Source organism: Drosophila teissieri, chromosome 3R (genome assembly GCF_016746235.2).
Source record: "Drosophila teissieri strain GT53w chromosome 3R, Prin_Dtei_1.1, whole genome shotgun sequence".
NCBI classification, from domain to species: Eukaryota; Metazoa; Arthropoda; class Insecta; order Diptera; family Drosophilidae; genus Drosophila; species Drosophila teissieri.
Genome location: NC_053032.1, coordinates 29,632,798 through 29,658,226, shown reverse-complemented (window position 1 = coordinate 29,658,226; position 25,429 = coordinate 29,632,798). Strand labels below are relative to the sequence as shown.

At 47.0% G+C, this 25,429-nt stretch overlaps 2 protein-coding genes across 2 annotated transcripts; one reads left to right on the top strand and one right to left on the bottom strand.

The window, feature by feature from the left end:
* Positions 1 to 512: 512 nt before the first annotated feature.
* On the top strand, positions 513 to 10,542 carry LOC122620750 (dopamine receptor 2). Its single transcript, XM_043798357.1, is given in 3 exon segments — positions 513 to 1,960; positions 2,249 to 2,330; positions 9,658 to 10,542. Coding segments are annotated over 3 exon segments (2,415 nt in total).
* Positions 10,543 to 22,152: 11,610 nt separating this feature from the next.
* LOC122620177 (mitochondrial 2-oxoglutarate/malate carrier protein) lies at positions 22,153 to 23,872 on the bottom strand. The gene is made up of 2 exons (XM_043797526.1): positions 23,286 to 23,872; positions 22,153 to 23,212 (listed from the first exon to the last, which is right to left on the bottom strand). The coding sequence occupies exons 1-2, from the start codon at positions 23,403 to 23,405 to the stop codon at positions 22,379 to 22,381; spliced, it is 954 nt and encodes a 317-aa protein (XP_043653461.1). The 5' UTR covers positions 23,406 to 23,872; the 3' UTR covers positions 22,153 to 22,378.
* Between the last annotated feature and the right edge of the window lie 1,557 nt (positions 23,873 to 25,429).

Sequence of the window (25,429 nt, the reverse complement as noted above, 5' to 3'; positions counted from 1 at the left end):
TTTATGCTAGAGTTTGCCGCAAGTCAAAAAAAAATTTAATTGGCTTTCATATTCATTTTTATTTTCTTTCTAATAATAATATTATTGCATTTTAGACTGTCTATTGGGTAACTAATAATAATGTAAATTTTGCTGTTTACATTGTGTTGAAATTATAAAATATTTATAGTAAATAATAAAGGGTTTCACCACTTAAATCCACGCTCCATGAAAAGTGTAAAACCAACAGTTTATCTTAAGTTTGTCCTGATTGCATTGTGTTCACCAGCCTCTCTGTCTTTTTTGTCGACAGCTTGGCAGCCCGGCGGCGAGTCCTGCTGAAGGACATGAAAATGCGCTTCATTAATTTGGCTGGCAGCCGCGGACTGCAGCAGCAGCAGCAACAGAAGGACCAGGAGCAGCAACTGCCAGGGAAATTGGAACAGGAACAGGAACACCAACACCAACAGCAACAAGAACTCGAACTGGAACTGGGACTCGCGTCAGCTGCAGCGACACAGCACTGAGTTGCAATGGTGGAGGACAATGGTTCGTCGCCGGAAGCGGAAGGAGCGGAAGGAGCCGGCGCACCCCTCCTGGCGCTCCTCCGGGTGGATGGGCTCAATCAGACGCAGACCCGCCCGCCCTCGCCGTCGTTCTTCGGCAGCTACAACATCTCCGAGGACGTCTACTTCTACTTCAATGGGTTGCCCACGAGCACGGAGCTCGTGCTGAACGCCACCACCTCCGCCACCAGCACCACCTTGAGTCCGGGATTGGTGGGAGCTGGAGGCGGTGGCACCACCACGCCGGAACCCGATCTCTCCGAGTTCCTGGAGGCCCTGCCCAACGACCGCGTGGGTCTGCTGGCCTTCCTCTTCCTGTTCTCCTTTGCCACGGTGTTCGGCAACTCCCTGGTCATACTGGCCGTCATCCGGGAGCGGTACTTGCACACGGCCACCAACTACTTCATCACCAGCCTGGCGGTGGCCGACTGCCTGGTGGGTCTGGTGGTCATGCCCTTCTCGGCGCTCTACGAGGTGCTGGAGAACACGTGGTTCTTCGGCACGGACTGGTGCGACATCTGGCGCTCCCTGGACGTGCTCTTCAGCACCGCCTCCATACTGAATCTGTGCGTGATCTCACTGGACCGCTACTGGGCCATCACGGATCCCTTCAGCTATCCCATGAGGATGACGGTGAAGCGGGCCGCCGGTCTGATAGCCGCCGTGTGGATCTGCTCCAGTGCCATTAGCTTTCCGGCCATCGTGTGGTGGCGGGCGGCGAGGGATGGCGAGATGCCCGCCTACAAGTGCACCTTCACCGAGCACCTGGGCTACCTGGTCTTCTCGTCGACGATATCCTTCTACCTGCCGCTGCTGGTGATGGTGTTCACCTACTGTCGCATCTACAGGGCAGCCGTCATCCAGACGCGATCACTCAAGATTGGCACCAAGCAGGTGCTCATGGCCTCCGGCGAACTGCAGCTCACATTGCGCATTCATCGTGGCGGCACCACGCGGGATCAGCAAAATCAGGTTTCCGGCGGAGGAGGTGGCGGAGGAGGAGGCGGCGGTGGCGGAGGATCACTGAGCCACTCGCACTCCCATTCGCATCACCATCATCACAATCACGGCGGTGGCACGACGACCTCCACGCCGGAGGAGCCGGACGATGAGCCACTATCCGCACTGCACAACAACGGACTGGCCCGCCATCGGCACATGGGCAAGAACTTCTCGCTGTCCAGGAAGCTGGCCAAGTTCGCCAAGGAGAAGAAGGCGGCCAAGACGCTGGGCATCGTGATGGGCGTGTTCATCATCTGCTGGCTGCCCTTCTTCGTGGTCAACCTGCTGTCCGGGTTCTGCATCGAGTGCATCGAGCACGAGGAGATCGTCTCGGCCATCGTCACCTGGCTCGGCTGGATCAACTCCTGCATGAATCCTGTGATCTACGCCTGCTGGAGCAGGGACTTTCGCAGGTGGGTATCCTTAGTTAATCAAGGCACTCAGCTCCACAAAACGCAGTTTCTTATTTTCAATTTTTATGCCAAAGGATTAAGCTTATCTTGTGCTCCTCGTATGGTAGCTTATATATTTTTAGCTAGAACGAAGATATTTATTTTCCGTTTACCTTTGGTGAAGGACCCTCGAAACCACTGAAAGCACTCGTTTTGTGTGCTATTTTTATTTGGGCTGCGTTTTTGTGGCTTTCGAGTGCCGAGCTTAACCCCACGGCTGGCCCCGATCCTAACTGGCTTCTCTTCCAGGGCCTTTGTGCGTCTGCTGTGCATGTGCTGTCCTCGCAAGATTCGCCGCAAGTACCAGCCCACGATGCGTTCCAAGTCGCAGGTGAGTGTTCCACGACCCACTCCATCCACTCCAGCCGTTCTCATCCTCCGCCAGGCGATTCAATTCGATTCGATTCGATTCTCTTCATCGTTTTTCACGGTCTGGGAAACAGGGAAACTGGGAAACTTGGCGGTTTTCCGCATTTTCTCCTCGGCTGACTTGTTGTTGCATCCACTGTTTTGGCGGGCAAACAAAAACTGGTTGACGGCGAGCGCTCTCATGAATTACGCGCTCCACTTTCGTATGCTCCAAAAACGAAACTCAACGAACGGCGAAATTAATTTACAAATTTAATGAATATGCAAAAAAATATAACTGACATTTACCCCCCAAGCCACGACTTCCGTTCACACATGGCAGGCAGCCATGAAAACTTCCTGACATCCGCAGCAGATTCATCCTCATCCCCACCCCAATCCTGCATAAATCATCCGGGGCGCATCACTCAACCTGTCGACCCTCGACCCCCGACCCCCGACCCTCTGCGTGATTTTAATGAATAATTTTCTAATGTTTGGCAACTTTGGCTGCACCTGAGTGCGTTGCCGTGGGTTGAATGGGACCAGAGGAGCGTTGCACCCACTGTTTGCCCACGGAGAGATCCATTGTCGTCCTCCAAGGACTCACTGTCAATAGGACCCCTAAGTAATTACACCAAAGTCACGGGCTTACTTCCGTCATTACAGTCGAACTTGTCTGAAGTTCAGTATAAGAAGAAGTGCTCAATAAATTGTAATGTAAAAGGAGTTCTTCTTTAGACAACCAACATGGCGTATGAGTAATAAGTTTAAGCATGTTAAAGGCTTGAAGTTCAAGTTATGGCTTTAAATTGAATACCATCTGATGTCGCATAACTTTATAATTGCCAACTTTTTGTTTAATAAACTGCGCAAGTTCGACTGTTCGGCAAGTAATTTGGCGACCTATCAGAAACGCTTAAAGTGTCAGTTTCGGAGGTGGAGGCCTGTCCCAAAATAGCGCATGTCACGACAGCATTAAAGTCATCACGGTTTCCCCACGGATCCCCATCTCACACCCCATCATACACATAGACAGCATATAGTATTGCCATGTCTGGTGGTGAATCGAGCTGATTGTGATTCCGGCGGCGTTCTTGATTTTGCAGAGATTCGCGACGCGGCGCTGCTACTCGACCTGCTCGCTGCACGGCATTCAGCACGTGCGACACAACTCCTGCGAGCAGACTTACATATAGTTTAGCGTAGATTTAGTTGACAATGCTTAAGGCGCCGTGCCACGCCCCCTAGCGCCCCCAGCGCCCTCCATTTGTCCGTAAGTCAATGGCAAGGTAAGCGAGCTGTGACTCTGTGTCTGTGTCCTGCGATTCTCTCTCTGTCTTCTGTCTTCTGTTTTCTGTCTGTGTGTCCTGTTGTCCTTTGAAAGGCACCCACAAATAAAGAACTGGGGTATATGTAGCACGAGCATCCTGTCTGCGTTCTTCGGTATCTGCATCTGTTACTGTTGCCATCTCTGTCTGTGGCTGCGCTGTCTCACTCACTCGTTGTTTGTTAACTCGGCCATGGCATTGTTGTTTGTGTCCTTGTTTCCGTTTCACTCTGGTGTGTTCTCAAAATCTCAGGAGACTTTTGGGCGCTGCAAAGTGTGCTACGAAAAATTAGTTTACACGAGGATAGTCATGCAATCATATTTATGTGCATCCTTTTAAGCTCGTACGTTGCAAGGACTCTAGAGATTTCGGGAACACCCTCTTATGTATGTTTTCTTGATTTGCTTACCTTGCTGCCCAAGAACACGTTGCGAAAACAGACTCCGATTCAAGCACCTGTTGAATGTGTTGCACCCTTACACACACACACACACACTCGCAAGCGCACACACACTGGGACACTGGGACAATAATGTCCACCCACGCAAAAAAGTCCCTGGGCACCAACACCTGAGTCCTTCTCTGTTTGATGATGTTGTTTTTTGAGTGTTGTTGCAGACAAGCTGAATGAAAATGAAAAGAGCACAAACAAAGAAAAGAAAAATCGAAAGTTTCCACAAAGTCTCTGGGCACTCACACACACTCCCATAAACATACACACACACTCACACTCTAGCACACTTGCAGGACACAATGTCCTTTCAACGTTTTTGTCACCGTTTCCTGTTGCTGTTTTTGCTCTCCATGTTCCTGCTCCTGTTGATGTTGTCGCTACTGTTGCTGTCGCCCCTCACAAAAGATTTTCCCAGTGTACACAATGACGAAACAAGAAAAACCGAAAACCGAAACACCAGCCCAGCTCACTCATAAAATGTTTGTTGATCTTTTTATACTCGTTTGTGGCAGAGCAAAAAGTGGTTTATGTGACTCGGCAAAGCAGATGAAAAGGCCTAAATATAGACTGGATCGGCTTTAACAGACACGGGCACTTGTGACGGAAAAACATGGGAAATCTATGGAAAACTTTAAGATCTCTAGCAAGAAACCCATTTTCTGTACTTTTTCTCTTATTTTGAGATATTTTTATATGATTTTCACTGTTGACACTTTTTGTTGCCAGACTTTTTAGCTGATTGCCTTAAACAACTAATTAGATAAAAAGCTTATTCAAAAAGGTTCAGTTAAAAGGACTTTTAGTTTTGGCTGAAATGTGTGTGGAGTTTTAGCCCTCTCTTTCCTGCGATTTATGACCAGAAAGGAAGGGTTTCACATTTTAAGTTTGTTGTTTATTATCTTGGATCAATACCTACTGGCCAGGCCTCTTGACCTTCTCTGCGTAGCAACTGAGTCAGGTTTCCGCATTTCCCCCACCGAAGGGAAGAAAAACCCTTCAAGGAGTCACGCACAACCGATACTTGAGAAGTGTTATCAAGTGAACCATAAACATTTTTTGCACTTAAAAATTTCCAACTCAATTTTCGCCCGCCGACAAGCGAACACAACCCGCACACTCCACACTCGCACACACCACATGTAATTGTATTGATGAAAATGTTATTTACAGCAATCAACAGCCAATATGTGTCTGGCCTTGGTGGTTGTGCGGGTGTAGCTGTGTGGGTGTAGGGATAAGGATGCTGATGCGGATGCGGATGCGAATGCCTTTCCGCATCCGCTCCTTTGGATGCCTTTGGATGCCTTTGGATTTCGGGGGTTTTCTTTTGCGATGTGTCTGTCATCATATCAATTACACCCAAGAGCATGCCAATTTATTTGCCGAGTGCTTCCAGTGCCAATTCAAAGAACGCGGATGTGAAGTTTCGAGCACGACTGAGTCGACACTTGAAGCATTCAAACTTGCTGTTCCTTAATTCCGTTCAATGGGCGGGATTACTTAAAATAATACTTGAATAAAACGCAGGCATTTCACGGCATTCAGTTCGGTTCTTCAATAAAACATCACAGGATTTAAAGCTTACTGGTTCGCAGAACAAGAAAAGCGAATTGACTGTCAAAGGATTTAGATTGTGCACTTTATAAGTTTGCTGTCGCTTGCCGAGCGTTCGCCCAGAACACTAAATGCTAAATATAAATCAACAAGAATGCACTTAATTTAATAGAAACTTGTAACAAAAATCTTTAATTTAACTAAAAGTGGGTTATGACTCACCAGGGAGCTGTGGGAAATGGGGCAGCAAGCGGATTGGCCCAGAATTGAAGAACAAAAAAAGATAGCGAAGAGGAAAAAGGCCAATTTAAAAGATTAAAGTGAACTAAACAAACAGGTTCTAGCTGGTAAATATATACTCGACACTTTTGTCCTTGCTAACTGCTGGCGATTTGTATAATTTATGGCAAATCCTTTGCCCAGCAAGGACCTGCCCTTTGGCCGACAAATGAGGCGACTTCCGGCAGCCGCAATTTGCCCGCTCTACGGCAAGTGGAAATGGCTTTGCCCAAATGAGGATATGGCAGATGTGTGGTTAGGTGCCTGACCGAAAGGACTCGATTTCCGCCCTCAAAAGTCCGGCACTTGCCTGCCGCCCTGGTGGCCATCTTTGTGCCACCTCAAGCACATTGCGGTCAGCCGCAAGTTGCAGCTGTCTGTGTGGCAATGGGCAATGGGCACCGACAGAGGACAGTCCCATTTCGGCACTTAAAAATTAACTTTACACGAGTTCCATTCAACTTTAATGCCACCACCGCCCACACTGCCACACTTCCACATGCACCCTCAACACGCCGATTAATCGCCGACTGTCGTCTGTGGGCCGACTGACATTTGCGCACACCCTTCACCGCCCACTCGGTGTCCTAATGAGCCGTAAAGGATTCCCGCCCGCCCATAAACCCACCCATGCACAAACACATACACACACACACACACATACACATAAGCGCATTCTGGCCGCCAGGGCCAATTTGCATCCCATTTCGACTTCGACTGGCATCTTTGGTGGGCGTGCACGTGGGGAAAAATCACAGAAAGGTCAACCGGAGATCGTTTTACGAAAATTATTACACTTGTTGCATCTCATCGCGACATTTAAATGTCATAAAGTCAAATATCGTTTACGTAATTACTACAGATTTCATTTTCAATCAACTCGCTTTGAGAAATTCTTTGTAAATCGGAGATAATTTTCCATTGTTTATAAATTTGATATCATTGTTAAAAGAGAAACAAGTTTTCTATTTCTAAAACACGATTGCTTAGATCATAATCGGTATTGTAGCAGTTACAAGCTGGTGTTGATTTCTCGCTGTGCACTTGAGCGCAACAAGATGTTTTGATTGAAAATGCCAGCCAGCCATACCAAACCCACTCACACACAAATCCAAGAGCCACATACACACATTTGCAGCTGAGACTGTTTAGCATAAATTTGGCAGCTTGTAAACCAGGAATTTGTGCTTCTGACTGTTTGCAGAGGAAACCACTGGCCAGCCGGAGGCCAACTGCCACATCCTCGGAGCTGCTTCGATTCGGGGCCTTCGAGTAGCGAAAACTGCCGGGAAATATGTAGCACGTACTTTAATCAATCCTTGATAAATATACTTTGCTTTTGCTAAAATGCTGCTGCTATAATCGCTGCTAATTGCATCAATTATTGGCCAAGGCTTTGTGCTATTTATGAGAAGCGGTCCAAATTGAATTCGAAATCGAAATTGCTTAACCGATTAATCAAACCGATTTCATGCCACCAAATGGAACAATAATCGGGTGCCTTCCACTATACATACATATATACAAAATACATTTCGAATACAGGGAGTCGATAATGGGTCATTTCTCGGGCAGGACGAACATCAAAATGTAATTTACCACAAATGTTGCGCAAACATCAATTATCCCTAATTGACTGTGAACGTGAAATTAACGTTTATAATTATGTGACAGAGTCGTTGGAGCGGAAGTCCGAGCTCCAGTCCGTGGGAATTCTCGTAGGCAGCCATGTAACTTTTAATGTCCTGCCCAGGAACCAGCCGAAAGGGGGCAGCCGTGGAATGAGGTCCTGGCAATCGGGCATTTTGCGACTGTCAGCCGACAAGGACATAGGGTGCCCCCGCAGCTTAGCCTCTGGCCAAAACTTTGAGCCAGGCCCAAGTCGGGATCCACGGGGATCCCAGGACCCCCGAAGAGGTTTATTGAGTGCCAGGCCATAAATTAGCCAAAGGGGCGTGGCCGCGACAAGTTCGTGCGCGAAACAGCCCACTTGGAGCTTCACGGTGCCAATGACCTCTTGGCGGAGCCGCACGAAAGGTCCTTTTTCGGGTGACCAGCCCTAATGAGTCACTAAAGTGTTGTGATAAAAATACACAAGGTAATGAGAAGTCTAGATAAGCCGGCTATAAAGCTGGCATTTAAACCAAGATGGCAGATATTAGTTGCTAAAACAAGGCAAGAAGTTGGGGCAGCAACGAATATGGGAATTAACAAGTAATAGTTTAAGTGTTATTTCTTATTTTCCGCTTTAAATCACATCGACTGGAAATGGGTGGCAGCTACTAACATGTAGTAGATCATCTGCAGCAAGACTAACCCAAGTGATTATCTGCCATCCCAGTTGTTTTGCGAGTATTTTCGACATCGCCGGGGGGCTATAAAAATTGCAAATTACCCAGCTGGCCTGGGGCGTCTGCTAAGCGGGCCATCCGGTCAGGCTCTTCAATTATTTAAGCTAATTGCGACCGCACTGCGAAGGGCGACGGGCCACTCGGCGTATACGCAATGCAAATTGTGCGCAAGTGGGCGAGGGATTTTCGAATTTAAAGTGACTTGAAGGGGGAAGGGGAAGGAGGAGGAGATGGAGAAGGAGGTGCCTGGGAGCCTGTAATTGAATTGGGCAGCCAAAGATGATGGGTTTTTTGTTGGTTTGGTTTAAGGTGAAATCGGGTTAGGAGAAAAGCACTTGCAGGACGGGAAAAGCCCTTGGAAATTCCCCCAAAAACACTCACACACATACGCACACTCACACATTTTTGATAATGTTGTTGTTACTGTTATTATTCTCAGCCCCTGCATCAAAAAAAAAAAAGAAGAAAACAAGAAGGAAACTGAAAACCAGAAATTGGAATTTCAGCTACCGCTTTTCTTTGCCCATTTTCCCGCTCTTTTGTTGTTGCTATGGCTGCTTGTTGTTGCTCTTTTCCTAGTTTACTCCCCTCTCTTTTATTGTTTTGCTGTTTTCAATCATGCATTTTGCTTTGACTTTTACTGCACCCAAAAAAGAAAAAGAATAAAGGAAAAGCCTGGGAAAAATGGTTGAAATGGTTGAAATCAAGGGGAAATCTGCCGGGAAAAGCCGCAACAGTTTCCGTCTCTATTCGTATTGTTGATGTTGTTGTTGTGCCGCCCCCCCTTCGTTTTCACCGCCACCCACCACCCACCTGGTGTTGTTGTTATTGTTGCTCTGGCTGTGCATTGTTGTTGTTGTCGTTTCACTTTGTTGCTTTGCTGTTGCTGCTGCTGCGTTGAAACGGCAATTTTGTTTGCAGCCACACTCCACAAGAACAAGAAAAAAAAGAAGAGAAAAACAGCCGAACTTTCCGGAAACACTGCCTGCAAATTGTATGCAAACACTCGAAACGAAATAAGACAACAAAATGTTAATTAAACGCTTTTTCTCGCCTTTCTACTCTTTCACCCCTTTCTCCCTCTCTCTCTTTCTCTCTTTGTATTGTTTTTTAACTTTACTGAATTCAATTGTTGCTTGTTTTCCTGCTACTTACTTTTCAACTTTATTCGAATTACGTCGGCATTTGTTTATTATCTTAAACTTTTCTTTTCAATATCTTGGTGTTTGCACTCTTGTTTGACTTTGTTCTTCATTATAATCCATTAATTTGTGTTTTATTTATTTATTCTTACACATTATCATTGCTTTTCCTCCCTTGCGACCCCCTTTTTTCTCGCAGTGTCACGTGGCCGCTGCAATGGTGGCCGCCTCCACCTCCTTCGGCTACCACTCGGTGAACCAGATCGACCGGACGATCATGTGACGGCAGCTGAGCAGTTGCAGCACCTGCAGCGGTGGCAGCAACTGCGGCGGATCCCGGTCCGCCCACCACCAGCACCACTCCTCGGGCACGGCCACGCCCTCGTCCTCGCAGCGATCCTGCACCAGATGCCAGAGCTTCCACCGCCACCACCACCGCTCCCGGCGCCGCAGCTCGGGGATGCAGTTGCGCGGCGACTACAACTCCACCACGGCGGTGAACAGCGCCCTGGCCAAGACCATAGTCACCATCAGTGCGCCTCCGGTGGCGGCTGCCTCGGCCAGTTCCCTGCACCTGGGCGTCGGCGGACGTCCTTCCTCGGTGTCCACCCTAACGATCGCCTCGGTGCCGCCCACTTTGACTGGCAGTGGCAGTGGAAGTGGGGCCACCACTCCGCTGGCACCCAGTCTCAAGGCCCTGACCCCGGGACCCGCCAACTCGTCGGGTCACCACGTGTCCTTCATGCCCATGACGGGCATGAAACGGTTGCGCAGCTCGAACGCCTCGCTGGGATCTGCGAATGGCATCATCAGCTCTGTGGGCGGAGCAGACACCACCTCGGCGCCCTCGCTCATCGATGCCGGTGAGGAGCAGGTCCAGGTCCAGATGAGGAACCACCACAGGATCCTGGAGCAGTGCCAGAGTGTCCAGAGCCAGATAACTACGCTGGGCGACGTGGAGGACGACGAGGAGGCCAGCGACAGCGAGAGCGAGAGCATCGGACTCGCTCTGGTGGAGACCACGCCCCAGCTGGAGAGCCAGCCCGTGGAGGCATCGAGTTCCTCCAGCTCCTCGGTCAAGTAAACTCGGCAAACAGCACCACGGAAACAAGCCCAGACATTAGCCTTAAGATTCAACCATATTCATAGGTGTGTTTATCAGGAGCGGCCAATGGGAAGGGAACACTTTGGACACTCCCAAGCCAGTCGGATTTTTATGCCCTATTTCTATTCTAGCAGCTCTGCAGGTTTCAGTAAGGAAATGTACTATGTCTACCATGAAAAATAATAATTTTTCACCAAAGCAGTGTGTGTATTTTAGTTTTACCTTGAAGCGAATCAATAGCGCAGCTCAAACCGAATTGCAATTGGCTTGGAAGTGTCCATTGAGTTGCGCCACCCAGAGGTCGACCCATCCAAAGTGTGTACATAGCAATCTAGACTCGCCTAGCCACTCATTAGCTTATCGATCGGTGATAGAACACTATGCAACAGGGAACCCCCCCTATATCGGCCCTATATCACCGGATTGCAGTTGCAGTTGCAATTGCAGACGCTGGCGATGGAGATGAAGGTTGTTGCATAGTGGGATTAGTGTAACTGTTAGCTCTCATATCTTAGATCTTCCATTATGTAGATGTTTGTTCCGTTCTGTAAATGTCTGAAACGTCTTACAACTAGCAATTCAATTGAAAGCTACGTCTTCAACCTGTCCAAGTACCTGACTCTCTGAAATCCAAGAAGATACTTACTATGCGATATGTACATAGCTTAACTTTGACTCCTCTGTCGCTCAAACTATGTAGCTTTTCTGTTACTCGAAACTTTGCTTGTTCGTTATTAGCTAACAAAATTCTACGGGTGCAATATGAATTTATACCAACTTAAGGACTCGAACAATCAGGCAAACAGGCTTCAAGACCAGTTCCCCGTCGTAGGAGATCCAAGTACAAAGTCATAATCACTGCAATTGTTAACTAATTATCTGCCCATCCTCCATTACGTTCTTTGAACTACGTACATACATAGTATATCCAATATCCAATATGCAATATAGCAATATGCATAGGGTGCATTTTAATTGTGCTTCAGACAGTCGAAAGTTTTGAGATTGGAGATTGCAGATTGCGGCAGCTTAATGAATTAATCCCTCAAAAGGCTCGCCCCTCCATTTCTGTACCACTACATGTATGCTTATGATGGCTAAGCTCCTCCGATTCCGATTTTGCAATAATTAATGTGTGCAATTAGGATTGATTGCCCCACACCCCGCACCCCTCCACCAAGGTCGGCGAATAAATCGAGTAAAAGAAGGAGGTTTTTGTGCGGGAAAAACTAATAACAATGGCGAGACGTCAGTTTAATGGATGAGTAGGAACGAGCCATGGAAAAATGTTGCTCATTGTTTTCAAAAAACAAACAAAGAAAGAAAGGAAGCAGAATGAGAATGAGGAATTCCAAACAAATGGCAATTATTAATATTGAATATGGTAGCGCATAAGTGACATAACATACATAGCTCATAGAGTCCTCGTTGTGTCTGTATCGGTGTATCGATGTGTCGGTGTGCAAGCATGTCTAGTCTAAGTGTACATGTAAATGCATTATCCTTAAGCATTATCCTTAAGCTCCGAGCAAGATTGTTAAACTCAATTGATTGCCACGCATCCTAGGCTAAGCTGCAACTGCAAACAGCAAACTGCAAACTGCAAGCTGCAAACAGCAAACCTAGATTTATATATTGAGTGTACTATACTGTAACTACCATATACAAACTACGCAAGGAGATTAAAAAGCGACAACTAAGACGGAACTCTCGGCGATGACTTTGTCTTATTTAAATTTCAGCCCGGGCACTAAGGGCATCTTTGCGGATTTGCGGATTTGTGGTCCACCAGGGGCACTGATGGGTATGTTTAAGGATTTGCTCGCAGGACTGCGAATGCCATGAGTTGCCACACTTGATGGCAATGCCTGATGGCTGATGGCCAGCCAGCCAAGCAGCAAGACAAAGTGCAGTGCCAGCTCAGTTCAGTTCAGTTCAGCAAACAACTGGCAAAAAGTTTACACTTTACATTTTCGGATCATGGCCCCCGGAATCCTTTGCTGCCCTAAGGGGCTTTTGCGGGGGTGTGCGGAGGGGTTTCGGAGGGGTTCACCAGGGTGAGTATGCCAGTCAGTTGGCTGGTGGGAAAAACGGATATGGCCAAGATGGATAGACAGCTGCAAGAGTTGCAGTCAGCAGTCAGCAAAGTGCGAAAGTGCGATGCAACGCATCTTAAACAACTCTTTGGGGGGCAGCAACTCGCATGTATGTGTCTGATTTTTTCCCATTTTCCCCAGCTTAGGTCCTTGGGTCCTGCATGGCACAAGGATACGGTGCTCATCCCATGGGGCAAGTGTCCGACGTAACAATGTGGGGACAAAACGTGCTGCGTGTATTGACTCACTAATGAGAAAATGAACAAGAAACCAGCGGACAAACCGGGCAAACTGCGCAGCTCCAGCGCACTAATGACCCACAGCTGAAGCCAGGATACAAATGGAGATAGGGATACCACACAGATGGAGATACAGATACAAACAGATACGAAGCGCTGTGCAGCGCCATAAAATGCACAGCGAGAACAACAATTGGTGCGAAAAAGGGTAGTTATGTAGGTATTTGTGCAACACTAGCTAATGAAACAAGCTTAAATTGTTCTTTTCAGTGCATGAGATTACTTTTGGCTGGCAATCTGCGACTTCCACACCTTCGATTGCCGAAATACTTTGTTGTGCGAGCGCTGTAAAAATGCAGAAAGGAGGTTACAGCACATCAACGCACCACCACCAGCTCCATCTGCACCTCCATCTCCATCCTCCATCTCCAAATCCAGATGTACTGTATATAGTAGATATATAGCCATCTGCAGCTGTGGATGCAGCGTGTCCTTGCCCGTAATCAGCCGAATAACGACTGCCAAAATGGTGGATAAGCGCGGAACTAATAAAAGCAGGAAACGTTGCAAGCTGCACACAATAAGCTGCCACCGGAGCTCATCCTTCAGCCAGGTCCTTGCCCCCCTTTCAGTAACCCACGCCCCCCCTTGCCACCCCTTGCGACCCCTTTCAGCTTATCACTGGAGTTGAAGGCTGCGTCAAACCCTCGACGACATTTTATTTGCTCGCTGGTAATTTTGTTTCCGTTTGCTACTAGTGTTTTCCCCCATTCTCCTGTATCCTGGCTATCTCGTCCTTTTTGCTTCCTTTTGTTGGGTTTGGTTAATGAACCGAAATGCGTGTTTGTCTCCCACGTTTCGGTTCGGGTTTGTATTTTGTGGCATTTCCACTGGAGTTCGCTGCTCCACTGAGCTCCTTCGTCCTCGCTTCTCTGATCCTGCCACAGAATATGGTGGCGAAATTGTGTTGCCCCAAATATGTATTGCAATCATTGTTTTGATGACTTTGTTGCCGGGCAAAGTCGGTCGAAGTCGCGTCTCCAGTGGCACAAAGGAAAGAAGGGGCAAATTTTATCCGGTTGTTTGGATTATTGCTGGTAGCTTATGTTCCGGAATCGCATTCTATTTATGGCTGTGTCTCTGGCATGTGACTGCCTCGCACACACACGTAATTACAAATCGCTGTCTGGCATTTCCGCTCCGCCAACTTCTAATGCCCTTAATTATAGACATATAAAATTGTCTAGCATTGGGGAATGCAACTTTGATGCTTCGTATATGTACAAAGACCCTACATGACATAGCTGAATTGCTATAGATAAATATGCCCAGTAATATCATTTCGCATGTACTGAAACACATATTAAAGCAAGGATACATATATCAAGCCATTTTTCCCGCATAAAAATCGATGTAAAACATGGCGACAACTGAACGCCGTAATGAAATCAAAACTCACTTACTCCACATCAGAAATCGGGAAACCGCAGAGGCTAAAAAGTCACAATGTTGTGTTCAAATTTGCCAAGAGCTGTAAAAAGTTGCCCGCCCCTTTGATTACATTTTCCTTTCTGCTTTTTTTTCTCGAGTGCGTGGTTTTTTAAGCATTTTATGAATTTTTCAGGCAACGGGGAAAACATCTGCTAACAGCGATTTATTGCATTCGAAATGTGAATTATTAATGCGAATCCTTTGGCAAGCGGCAATCAGCAGGCAGCAAGCGGTCGGGAAAGTCCTCTTGAATATGCAGTGGGGAAATTAGTGTCCTGCCTGTCCTGCTGTCTTTATGGGTCCTTAAAAGCCGCTAATGAAATCAATATAGCCGCTCTAAACAATGCCGCTGGAGCGGAGCGCATAAAAATGCTAAATAAATTGATGTACTGCGGCAGGACGCCGTCCGGAAAAGTGAGTGGGTGGAAAGCGATAGACTGTTGGGGTGGGCGGAAAAACTCAAGGAAACTCAATGAAAAAACGGCTCGAGAGTGACGAGATGGATGGCAGCCTGGCTGACTGCCTTTTGTCGTAAAAGGCGCCATTCCCTTCCTGTTGTAAAAATGCGACCGGACGACCCTTTCATTGTGTTGCGATTCAGAAACCGGCGACTTTCGCGACTATTTGGTTTTCGGGGGGTGGATGCTTGGGGGGCATGGACCATAGGCACTTGCACTCGCCTTGGCCAAGGTCTCCAAATTGTATAAATATAAACGACATTAGAGCGCGTCTGGAAATAAAACAAACATCAAGTCAAACCCAGTGAACTGAGCACAGCACCTTCTGCACCTTCCCCTAAAAAAATGGGGAAAAAATACAGAGGCCCACCTGATGTGGCAATTCAAGCGCAGCTTCATTGTGCTCCCTGCCCCAAGTTCGATTTTCCATATCTGTACACAATACACACAGCTATTTTCGTAAGATCCGCGATGCGATGGGCGGTGGGCGGTTAGCCAAGTGGGAGTGGCAGTAGGCCTCTGCCAATTTGCCATTGTTCGTTTATATTTAACCATTTATAAATTTATAAATATATGTGAGCAGCAATGACAATGTCCTCGACATAAGTCGTTGTTATTTGGGAGCCAAAAAATGAGCAGTCGCCGAGAAAAATAGATTTACAGTGGGACCATGATAAAGTACATATATACATTTTGAGGAATATTTATTATACTTTCTATTATTTTGCCTATAGCTATTAAATATTCTGGAAAAGCTGAGCTAATGCAGGCAACATTATATCTTAATAAAGCATTAATCTTAAATTAAACTATGTATATGTAGAAACGAAGTTCTTCCATAGAAGAGATATTATACAAGTGCTTTGTTAGTTTCCTGAACACATTTCATCAGCACACTAACCACTGTGTCTGAAAACTGTAAAAAGCCCTCAACGACGTGTCAATGCCAAAGGTTCACACTTGCTGACGGGCGTGGGAGATCCTTTTCGAAACGGTGGGGCTACTGTTCCGGAGCAGGAGCAGGAGCTGTGCTGCCCCAGTGTCCTGACGGCTGTGATGGCAACACATTGTTCTAAATATCTAATGGCGCCCAATACGGGGGCATTTGCAATTGAAGCGTGAATTTGCCCTGCCCAATTCCGGATGCGTGAACAATTTCCACCGCCAAGACAAACAAACAGACGGAACCGAGAGGAAAAATGATATCTGCCCGGAGTTTCAGGCGGTCGATGGAGATATGAAGTTCACTTGGCGGCAGCAGCCGAAGGATATGCAGTGAAGCAGGCCAAATGACATCAGTGGATTATCGGCGACATCGGGGGGCGCATAAACCAAGCAATTTCCTGCCCCTGCCCCCTGCCCCCCACTCCCCGCACATCCTTTTCCCTTTGTTCGGCATAAAAAGCTGAATAAAACACACGAAGGACTCGGCTCAACTCGCTCGCCATGTGCATGTGTGAGTGTGCGAGTGTGAGTGTGTGTGTGGAGCGAAACAAAAGGATGAAATATCGCTGAAAAACAGAGCTGAACACAACACAACACTACGGAGAAGAAACAGGCGCCCCTCTAAAGTGTCGAAGTTTGAGGGCAGCACGTAAATTTGCGTTATCCTTGGGCTGACCTTGACTGACGACGGGACAGCGGGACAGCGGCGGCAGAAATGAGTGCGACTTCCAGTGCTTTGGCCTTCACATTGCCACCAAAGGCCTCGCACATTCTTGCGCCACTCGGCTGCGAGTATATGTTAAATAACTTCACGCACTCACGCAGCCGTGCACTGGGAGAAACGAAAGTAATGAAGCTAGCATGAGAAAAAAAAATAAAAGAAAAGAAAATGCATTACAACGATTCAATCCTTTAATATTAGTTCGTTTTTCTTGATTATATTTTATTGCTTTCATATTAAACCCACAATTTAGGAGAGTAAAATTACAAACAACTTAAGAAGTCAGATGTTTTTCTCAATATAATGGATTATTTCTGAAAATTATATATTCCCTACACATTATAAACAACTTAATAATATTTTATTAGGGATATGGTTTGCCTTGAAGTGCTTAGTGTTTTTCCCAGTGCAGCAAAAAGCGAGATGAAGAGCTGGCTGCTGTTCATGAATGCAAGTACAAATTACGGGCTCATTCAGTTGGCCAAATGGCGGAGGCTCGCGCAGCGGGTGGCGGTGGGTGTAGGGTGGAGGTGGGCGGAAATGGAGGGGCGTGTCCTGGCAGCGGGAAACACGATGCGAGCGCTGCTCTTGCGGACCGCTGGGCCGCTCTGCCGTTGCTTTGGCCGGGAGAAAAAGGCTGCAAAAAAGAAAAAAAAAGAAAACCAGAAAACCCCCGCTGATGCAGTTTGTCCTTCAGCGGAATTCACACGTACCGAGCATGTCCTGTGCCAACAAAACACAACAACAAGGACAACTGGGATGATGAGCCGCGGGCTTAACATCGACATTGACACTGGTAGTTGTCGCTTTGGCCCGCGGCCACGCCCCCTTTTCCCGGTGGGTCGTAAACTCTCCGCTTCCACACTAAATTACAAGTCTTAAATTTTATGCTTCAATAAATCCGCGAGCGACAAAAATGCGCGCGACTCGTTCGCAATTTGCGGCAAATTGAATTCAATTAAATGAATTAAAATGCATTCTACATAAGCGCGACCGTTAAATTGGAATCAAGCGGAATAAAAAAAAAACTAAATTAAAAATTGCTTTCGAATTTGGGGCAGGAAAATCCCGGTGGGAAAATCCCGACTCCTCCCGACACCAATTCCCTCCAATCGTCTGCAACTTTCCGTGAGCCAATTTGCAGTAAGAGCGAGCGAAAAATCAAAGCGAAAGTTGGGAAACAAGGGAAAGTTCGCAGGGGAAAATCTGGGGGAAAATGGTCGGGGTAGCTGGGATTTTTAGATAAATAAGAGTGTGTGCAAGGTCTTGAGAGCGCATTAATAAAGCTGAGCATGTTGAAAACTTTTTGCCAGTCAATAGAAAAGTTCGCCGGGAGTTAGCTCGTATACGAATATATATACTTATTTTGAGGTTTCTGGGTTACTGGGGGCGAAGGCGGGGCGTGGCTGAGCCCAACTTGACAAATGACAATTTTCACTAAATAACTGTTGGAACTCATACAAAAGGCAAACGGAAACCCCATAAAACGAAGTCGCCGCAAATGACAGGACACGTGAAAACAAAGAAGGGCAGACCGGCGAACGGGGCGGATACTTGATAAAGTTAAGTAAAGGGGGGCCAATACATTAAAAGTCTGTCTGCTTAGTTTGCCCAAAGCCACTTCAAGAATTATCCAAGCAAGCGGCAAGAGAGTTGGTTTATGTGATCCTTGAGGAAATCAGCAAGTTATTGTACTTAAGCGCCTCTTGAAATGCAGAGCAGGCTGGCCAGCCTAACTCATCTGTAAAAACGAGTGAATAACGTTTAAAAATATGTGATATAGCAGCGATTACAGCTATTAAAGGAACTTTCCAACGTTCATTTATCAAATCCTTAATGAACGGAGGTCCACTGCCTCCGTGAAAATCCCCTAAACACCGCGAAGGGAAAACAGCACTTTCAAGAGTTCTCAGTGCATTCAATTGAGCAGACAAGGAGCTGAAAGTCTCGGTCTCGGCAAACTTTGAGGTCCAGATTGCCATCCCCGCAGATCCCCCTATAAACATGTTTGCCCGGCCGGGCTAATTGAAATGCAGCCACTTGGCTAATGTCGATGGGCGGAGATGTTGAGATGTGGAGATGGGTGGGTGGAGGATCCGAATCCGGATGCAGTTCCAGTTGGTGGGGGATCGCTCGGCAGGCTCCTGTGATGGCTACAAACTAATCAATTTAAAAAGTTTCAACCGGCAGCAAAGTTTTGCGTGCGATGAGCACTACTTGTCTGCCTTCTAGTTGGGTAAATCTCGAGTCTCTCTAGTTCAACGTTTTTATGTACACGCCTAATGGGAAAACGGAAGTTGCAGAGGAAATTCGGGTTGGCGACGCAGCAAACAGCAAACAACCAACAGCCAGGGGAAAAAATATAGAAACAGCGCTCGAACACGACGAGCAGTTGTTCTGCATTTCCGTTTCCGCCGCTGCCGCTGTTTTCAGTTTGCCTGCCCCTTCCCCCGGTTTTGTACCCCTTATCCTTTCGTTGCAGGACCTGCACACAGAAATATACTCGATTGCAAGCTGACAGGACGCAGACCACTTCCTACGGAATTTTCTTGAATTTATTATTAGCAAGCTATGGAATTGATTTACAACGAAAATGAATTTGATTTCCAATTCTCCATCGCTTATTCGTACAAATTGTCCGCATTTCTCGACCATTTTATTGGTTATTTATGTACGACATGCGCAATTGGCAATGCAGCTGCAGTTTAAGTTTCCCTCAACTATTTATTAAATGTTATCTTTCGAGTTATTTTATAGATTCTAGAAGGCACTTTTCGGCCAGTGTAGCCAGCTGAAAGTGCATTGGCATTGTCCTTGCTTATGATAAATCCGCGTCCATGTAATGGAACACTCGAGTGGGCGGAGGACATTGTCGGCAAATATTCGCAAAGGACGCAGGCGAAGGACGAAGGACGGGCCGCATCGCTAAATAGATAAATTGAAAAAGTTGCGCGTTTCAAATGCTTTTCGCAAAAGCAATTAGTTTGGCGCTCGGGGCCGAGAGATCTGCTCCACTCCACTCCACTCTACGCAGCATCGTATTGCAATTAGCGCAGCTAAAGAGCAGTGGAAAAACAATACGAGCGCCAAATGGCCGGCAAACCAGGCGAAAGCCAAAGCCAAAACCAAACCAAACCAAACTAAACCTAAACCAAGCCAAGCCCGAATCGAAACCAAGCGACCAACCAACCAGTTAACTGAAAACTCTGAATTATGAGCCACGGGCGCGGCAGGACGAGTGCCCCGCCCACTGCGCCTCCCGATCCCAAATCCAATTCCTGCGGCAATCCCAGAGCCCCTCCAACCACTTCGCTCCCACTCTGCATCCAGATCCATTGGCGGCTCCCTCGGGCGGCCCAAAACGCATTAATACCAAAATCAATCGGGCCAAATTTCGAGAAATAAAACAGGCATTTGGTTGGCAAGGTGCCTGCACTATCTAGCCACTTGATACCCTTAATTACGTTTTTCAATTTATTTAAGACTTCTGTTATCTATTGTGATATCCATCGATTATTGAAACTAGCTGGCTGCCCTTCAATTAAAGCTATCAACAAAAGTTATGAGTTCTGTTTCCCTTTTGTGGTAATAAACTTTTTATTGCGAGTTTGAGCTCTGACCAATGCGAAGTAAAGTTTCTTAATATAATTATTTTGAATTCCAAATAGTAAATCTAGTTTTTTCGTAGTCCATGACAAAAACATTCTGTAAATCAGTGCTACATTGTTTGATATCAAATTAAGCAAGCAATTCACAGGAAATTAAAAAAATTAACTAATTAACCTTTAGCATTTCCCATAATCCAAATTAACTAAATGTTTCTGGTGTTTGGCTGACCTTGACCGATGCTCCTGCAGGGTATTCCAAATGGTCGCAGCTGCGGTGCTGGCAAATATTTCCACGAAAATCGGAGCGATTTTCCACAGGGCAGAAGCAAAGCAAAGATAGTCCATCGACGGGTCTCTAATTGAAGTTCGTTTGGAACTGTGGATGGGTGGGTGGCAGTGGGTGGTTGGGTGGTGGGTGGATGTGGCCCAATTGGCTCGTCTGCTCGTGTGGGACATTGAATTAATTACATTTACACGGCCCTCCACTGATTTCCTCCCCCTATTTCCCCGAATGGCAGCCTGATGTTTTGAGTGTTAATTAAAAATTGCATGTTAAATAGGCGCTGACAGTTGCGGCTTCCATTGGTTGGTCATTCAGCTTGTTGGAGGCTGAATTACCAGTGAGTGGATGCCTAAATCATGTTACAAGAGAATAACTCAACTACATAACTTCTAATTTATGTTCACTGCCGGCAGAAACTTTGCTTTAGGATAAATCAATTAAAATAATTTCTGTAGAAGCACAAGCTTTCCTTTGCTCAATTATGCCCTGAGTAGAATGTGGCCCAAAGTAAGTTCTCTTGGCCCTAATGAAGCCACTCACTTTGTTCACCCTTCGGCTGCCTTTAATTACCCGAAAGTACTGCAGCCAAAGGCTAACTAATATCCCGCAGTATCATTGGCCAGCTTAAACTTTAGCAGGAAAACTCGTTTCCCGGAAAGTATCTCCAAGTGGGGGAGCTTAGCTTCTTGGGCGCAGGGCAGGCAAATTTTTCAATACGAGTATAAGCTAACTGGGCGCCCTTTGGTCAGTAAGTAAGATTTTGCTCATTTATTTACGAGATAAACTTTTGATTTGTTGTACCAGCTGGGGGGCATTGGGGGGTTGGAGTGGAGTAGAGTGGCTGTGGAAGTGGTTAAGCGGCGGCCAAGCTGAAAACATTTTATTGCCCAAGTAGTATTTGGTGAGCGGCGAAACTCCGCCTCGCGACTCCCCCTCCACTAAGAACCAATAAAATGAATTTAATATGCGATTCTTGCCCTTGGCTTCGGGTAATTCTCGCTTATTATAACCCCCTTAAAAGCCCCAAACCGCCCGAAGCCCCACTTCCGCCACACGAAAACTGTAACGCTCCAGTTAACAAACTTATGGCGTAATAAAAAACTTTTGAAATAAATTCGCGCGAGGATTTTTATGGCCAGTTTGTAATAAATAAAAATTCCCCAACCAAAGGGCAACCAAAAAAATGTAAATTAAGTTTTCTGTGGTCTGGCTGGGCATTCATCAAATGCATCAAATGAAAACTAATTAAATAACCCAATTATCGACTGCCATAAAGCCAAAACCAATCAAAATCGAAATCGAAATGAAACCAAAGATCTATGGCCGCTAACTTTATGGCAGCACTGTTTATTGAACTACAACTCGAACAAAGGTTATCGCAGTGCTCCTCCTTATCAATGAAACCAAATCTGTCGATGGGTGGGCGCTTGTGGAACCAGTGCAATCTCTAGCCGCGGAGTTTATCGTGGGATTTATACTTTGCACCGCCAGTGAGCCAGTGATAAGGCTTATCAGGGGCATAGGCAAACAGTAGCTGTGCGAACAGCAGGCTGGTGAGGGGCCTCATCCACATAGTTAATTTGCAATAGCAACATATGGACGGGCCCACACCCACCCACTTCACGCCCTGAAGTTGGCGAACCGAGTGACTTTGAAGACTAGATATGGTTGAATAATCATGCGCACGCGAGGTACAGGTGGACATCTATAAATAGAACCGCAATGGAATAGAAAGCAAAAGGCGAAAGTAACATTTTGTGCTTTATTGAGAATCCACTTTATACTTATGGCGCTAGAAAAACTGTTTCAACATTCAAGCTAATCGTTATCATGTAATATTGTCACCGGAATTGCCGACATTTAAATGCCCTAAGTTTTGTTTAAACTTAACATCGTATATACACGCATGGTTGGTTCATTGTTCATCGTTCATCGTCCATCGTTCGTTGATCGCTGCATATTGGATATTGGTATTTACAGGCCAGTGCTCTTGTCCGAGCCCAGGACGTACTTGTTGTAGCCCTGGTTGAGCTGCTCCAAGAGGATGAAGGTCAGCACGGTGTGTGGACCCAGGCGGCAGTAGTAGGGCGTGAATCCCTTCCACAGGGCGAACACTCCCTCCTGGCGGGCCACGCGCAGCAGGACGTCGGCGGTGCCGCGGTACTCCGGCTTGCCATCGACCGTCTTCATGTTCTGGATACGGGTCTTGGCAATGTCCAGCGGCATGGAGGTGATGGTGGTCAGCAGACCGCTCAACATGCTGGCGCAAAAGTGCAGCTTGATGCCCTCCTCCATCTGGAGCGGTCCGTTGCGGAAGTAGGTCTTGAACTGCGAGTAGCTGGCCAGTTGGGTCATGTTCACGACCATGGCGCGTCCCACCGTGGGCAGACTGCCACGCCAGAGGGCCGTAAGGCCCTCCTCCCTGGTGATTCTGGCCAGGGCGTTGGCCACATTCGTGTAGTTCCTCCTCTCGGCCACCGGCAACCTGCCGTCGGAGGTCATGCGCACCAGGGCCACCTCCGCGGGCGTTCCAATGAAGGCGCCACAGGCTCCGGCGATCGTGCCCATGGCCATGCTGTCCGTGATGCCCGGACTCCTCTCGAACTTCTCCCTGAACAGATCGTTCAGATACGTGTACATGCCCAATCTTCCAGTTGTGTAAGTGGCCTGTCTCAGCAGAGCAGCTCCGATGCCCTGGTACAGGGCCAGAGGTCCCTCCTTGCTCACGATGGTCTGGATGCAGTGCAAGGAGCTGCGGTACTCCTTCTTGCCACTGCCGGCTCCAGAGATTTGCATGCGCGTCTTGACCTGCGAATCAATAATCACACATTCCAATGGTTATACATTTACTTGGCTAGGGAGTACGGTCAGTGTGTCTTACCAAATCCAGCGGCTGCACCACCATGGTGGCTCCCATTCCCGAGAGGCCGCCAAAGAGGAACTTGATGGCATTGGAGGCCACCGCCTTCTTGGGCGCCTCCTGGACTGTAGTAGCGCTCATTTTCACGGGACTCCGATTACACAACACACGGGTAAATGCGAAATATGCTTGCTGTTTCCAGTTATCGCTGCCCGGAAAAATCGACTCGACGCCGCGGAGGAATGTGGCAAATGCGGAGGGAAATGGGAAAGCAGCTCTATTCGCCGATGGCACAGTTAATAATGAATTTTCTCCGCCGCACGCACTTGCCGAACAGCTGATATCGCCGTTTGTTTGTGTGGGTCTTAAATTTATTTCCTAGATTTATTTTCGCACCGCGAATGTTGTTCAATGTCAAATGCGGCGCCTTTTCTCGCCCGGTTTATTTTTATTTTCGGCACAAGTGGCACGTGCTGCTTGGCTGCAATTTGTTGCGTGGTCGCGGAATGTTTGGCACCGAATTCCCTTTTTTATTTGCCTTTTTTCTCAGCCTGCAGTTGAGGAGAAATCCAATGCAGCTAAACCAGCAACAACACGAAAATACATCTGGTGGCCACGGGCTTGTTGTTAGTGGGCCACAGCTGATGACGTGTGCGCGAGAGAGCGAGAGCGGCGGCGCGAGAGAGCGAGAGCGGCGGCGCAAGAGCGCGGCAGGGTTGCCAGGTGTCGGTACAGTGGTTATAAATAAATATAAACCATAGTAAAACTCTCTGCAGCTCAAACCATTAGCAATTGCGTAAATTTTATATAAAAATAAAATACAAAATATATATTTAAATAGTAAGGTATATTAATATTTATTTCCAAGTATGCTCTGGAAACCCTGAAGAACAGCAACGGTGTTGCTAAACGCCAAACAGCTGAGCGCCTTGACCGCACTTTCAAACTAGAGAGCGCAACGTCCAATTAGCATTTCCTCGGTATCTTTGTATCTTGTTGTCTTCTTTTGTTTACACGATTGATTCACCCACACACAATTAGAATTCGCCAGATTTCTCACAGAATAACACCTTTCAGTACATATGTTTTCTTTATCTCGAATGCTGCTTTTGTTTGGGGAGTCTGCTTATCGACGCACGAAGCAGAATGTTTGCTGCGCTTTTATCGTAATTGCGCTAATTAGAATTCCAATTGGGCCAATTTGATTGTGTGCCATTTCTGATTCGTTTTATACAGTCGTTGTTAATGGAACTACAGTAAAACCGGATATGGAGAATAATGATACCTATTTCATACATATTGTATCAAATCAATTTTCGTTATATGCTCAGAATAAATAGTTCCATTATAGCATTTTCCTAAGTCAATATGTACCGCCTTCGATTACGTTGTAAGGGAATGTAATATAGCTGTTTTCGCTTCGTATTTTTAGCCCATCTCTGCTAATTTGCAAGATACATATTATGATTCCCATACAGATATGAACGCACGCTTCCAGCTACAATTGCTTTCTCTTCCACGGTCGACAGCCTTGGCAAGGCCGTGCCGTACCGCCTCGAAAGACATTTCACGGATCAATGGTTCCCGGGAATTTACCGAAAATGACAGATAATGACGATGGAGCTTGTCGCACAACATGTTATCATTAAATCGCACTCGTATCTCGGGACGGCATTCAGTCAGCTTGCCGGAGATTCATCCATCCAAGCGCATTACGCGCATTCGTTCCGCATTTCTTCTGGAGCACCCCTCCCACTGCTCCCCCTGTTCCCAGTGCTCCTCCTCCCACGACGACCTTGGCCCCGACCCCCTCATTCAATCAGAGGCGACTCAACAGATTGCCTGTCGTTTGCCTGCCATTGGAGCCGAAGCAATTCCAATTCAATTTTAGCTGCGATGACGAAGCCGGCGACAACGCTTGCTCCAACAGGGATTTTCGCATTTTTTGTAAAAAAAAAAAAAAATCCGAATGGGAAGGGGCTGCTGGAGGTGGGCATGGTTCCAGGACATGGCACATTGTAAGCAATCAGCGGAGGAAGGAGCCAGGCGAAATCTCCAGCTGTCAACCGGGCTGTATATAAAAACTACCTCCCATGCAGGACACTTTCCGGAGTCCTGCGCTCCGCCTCGCACATTATAAATACCATTCAGGAGTGGAACGGACC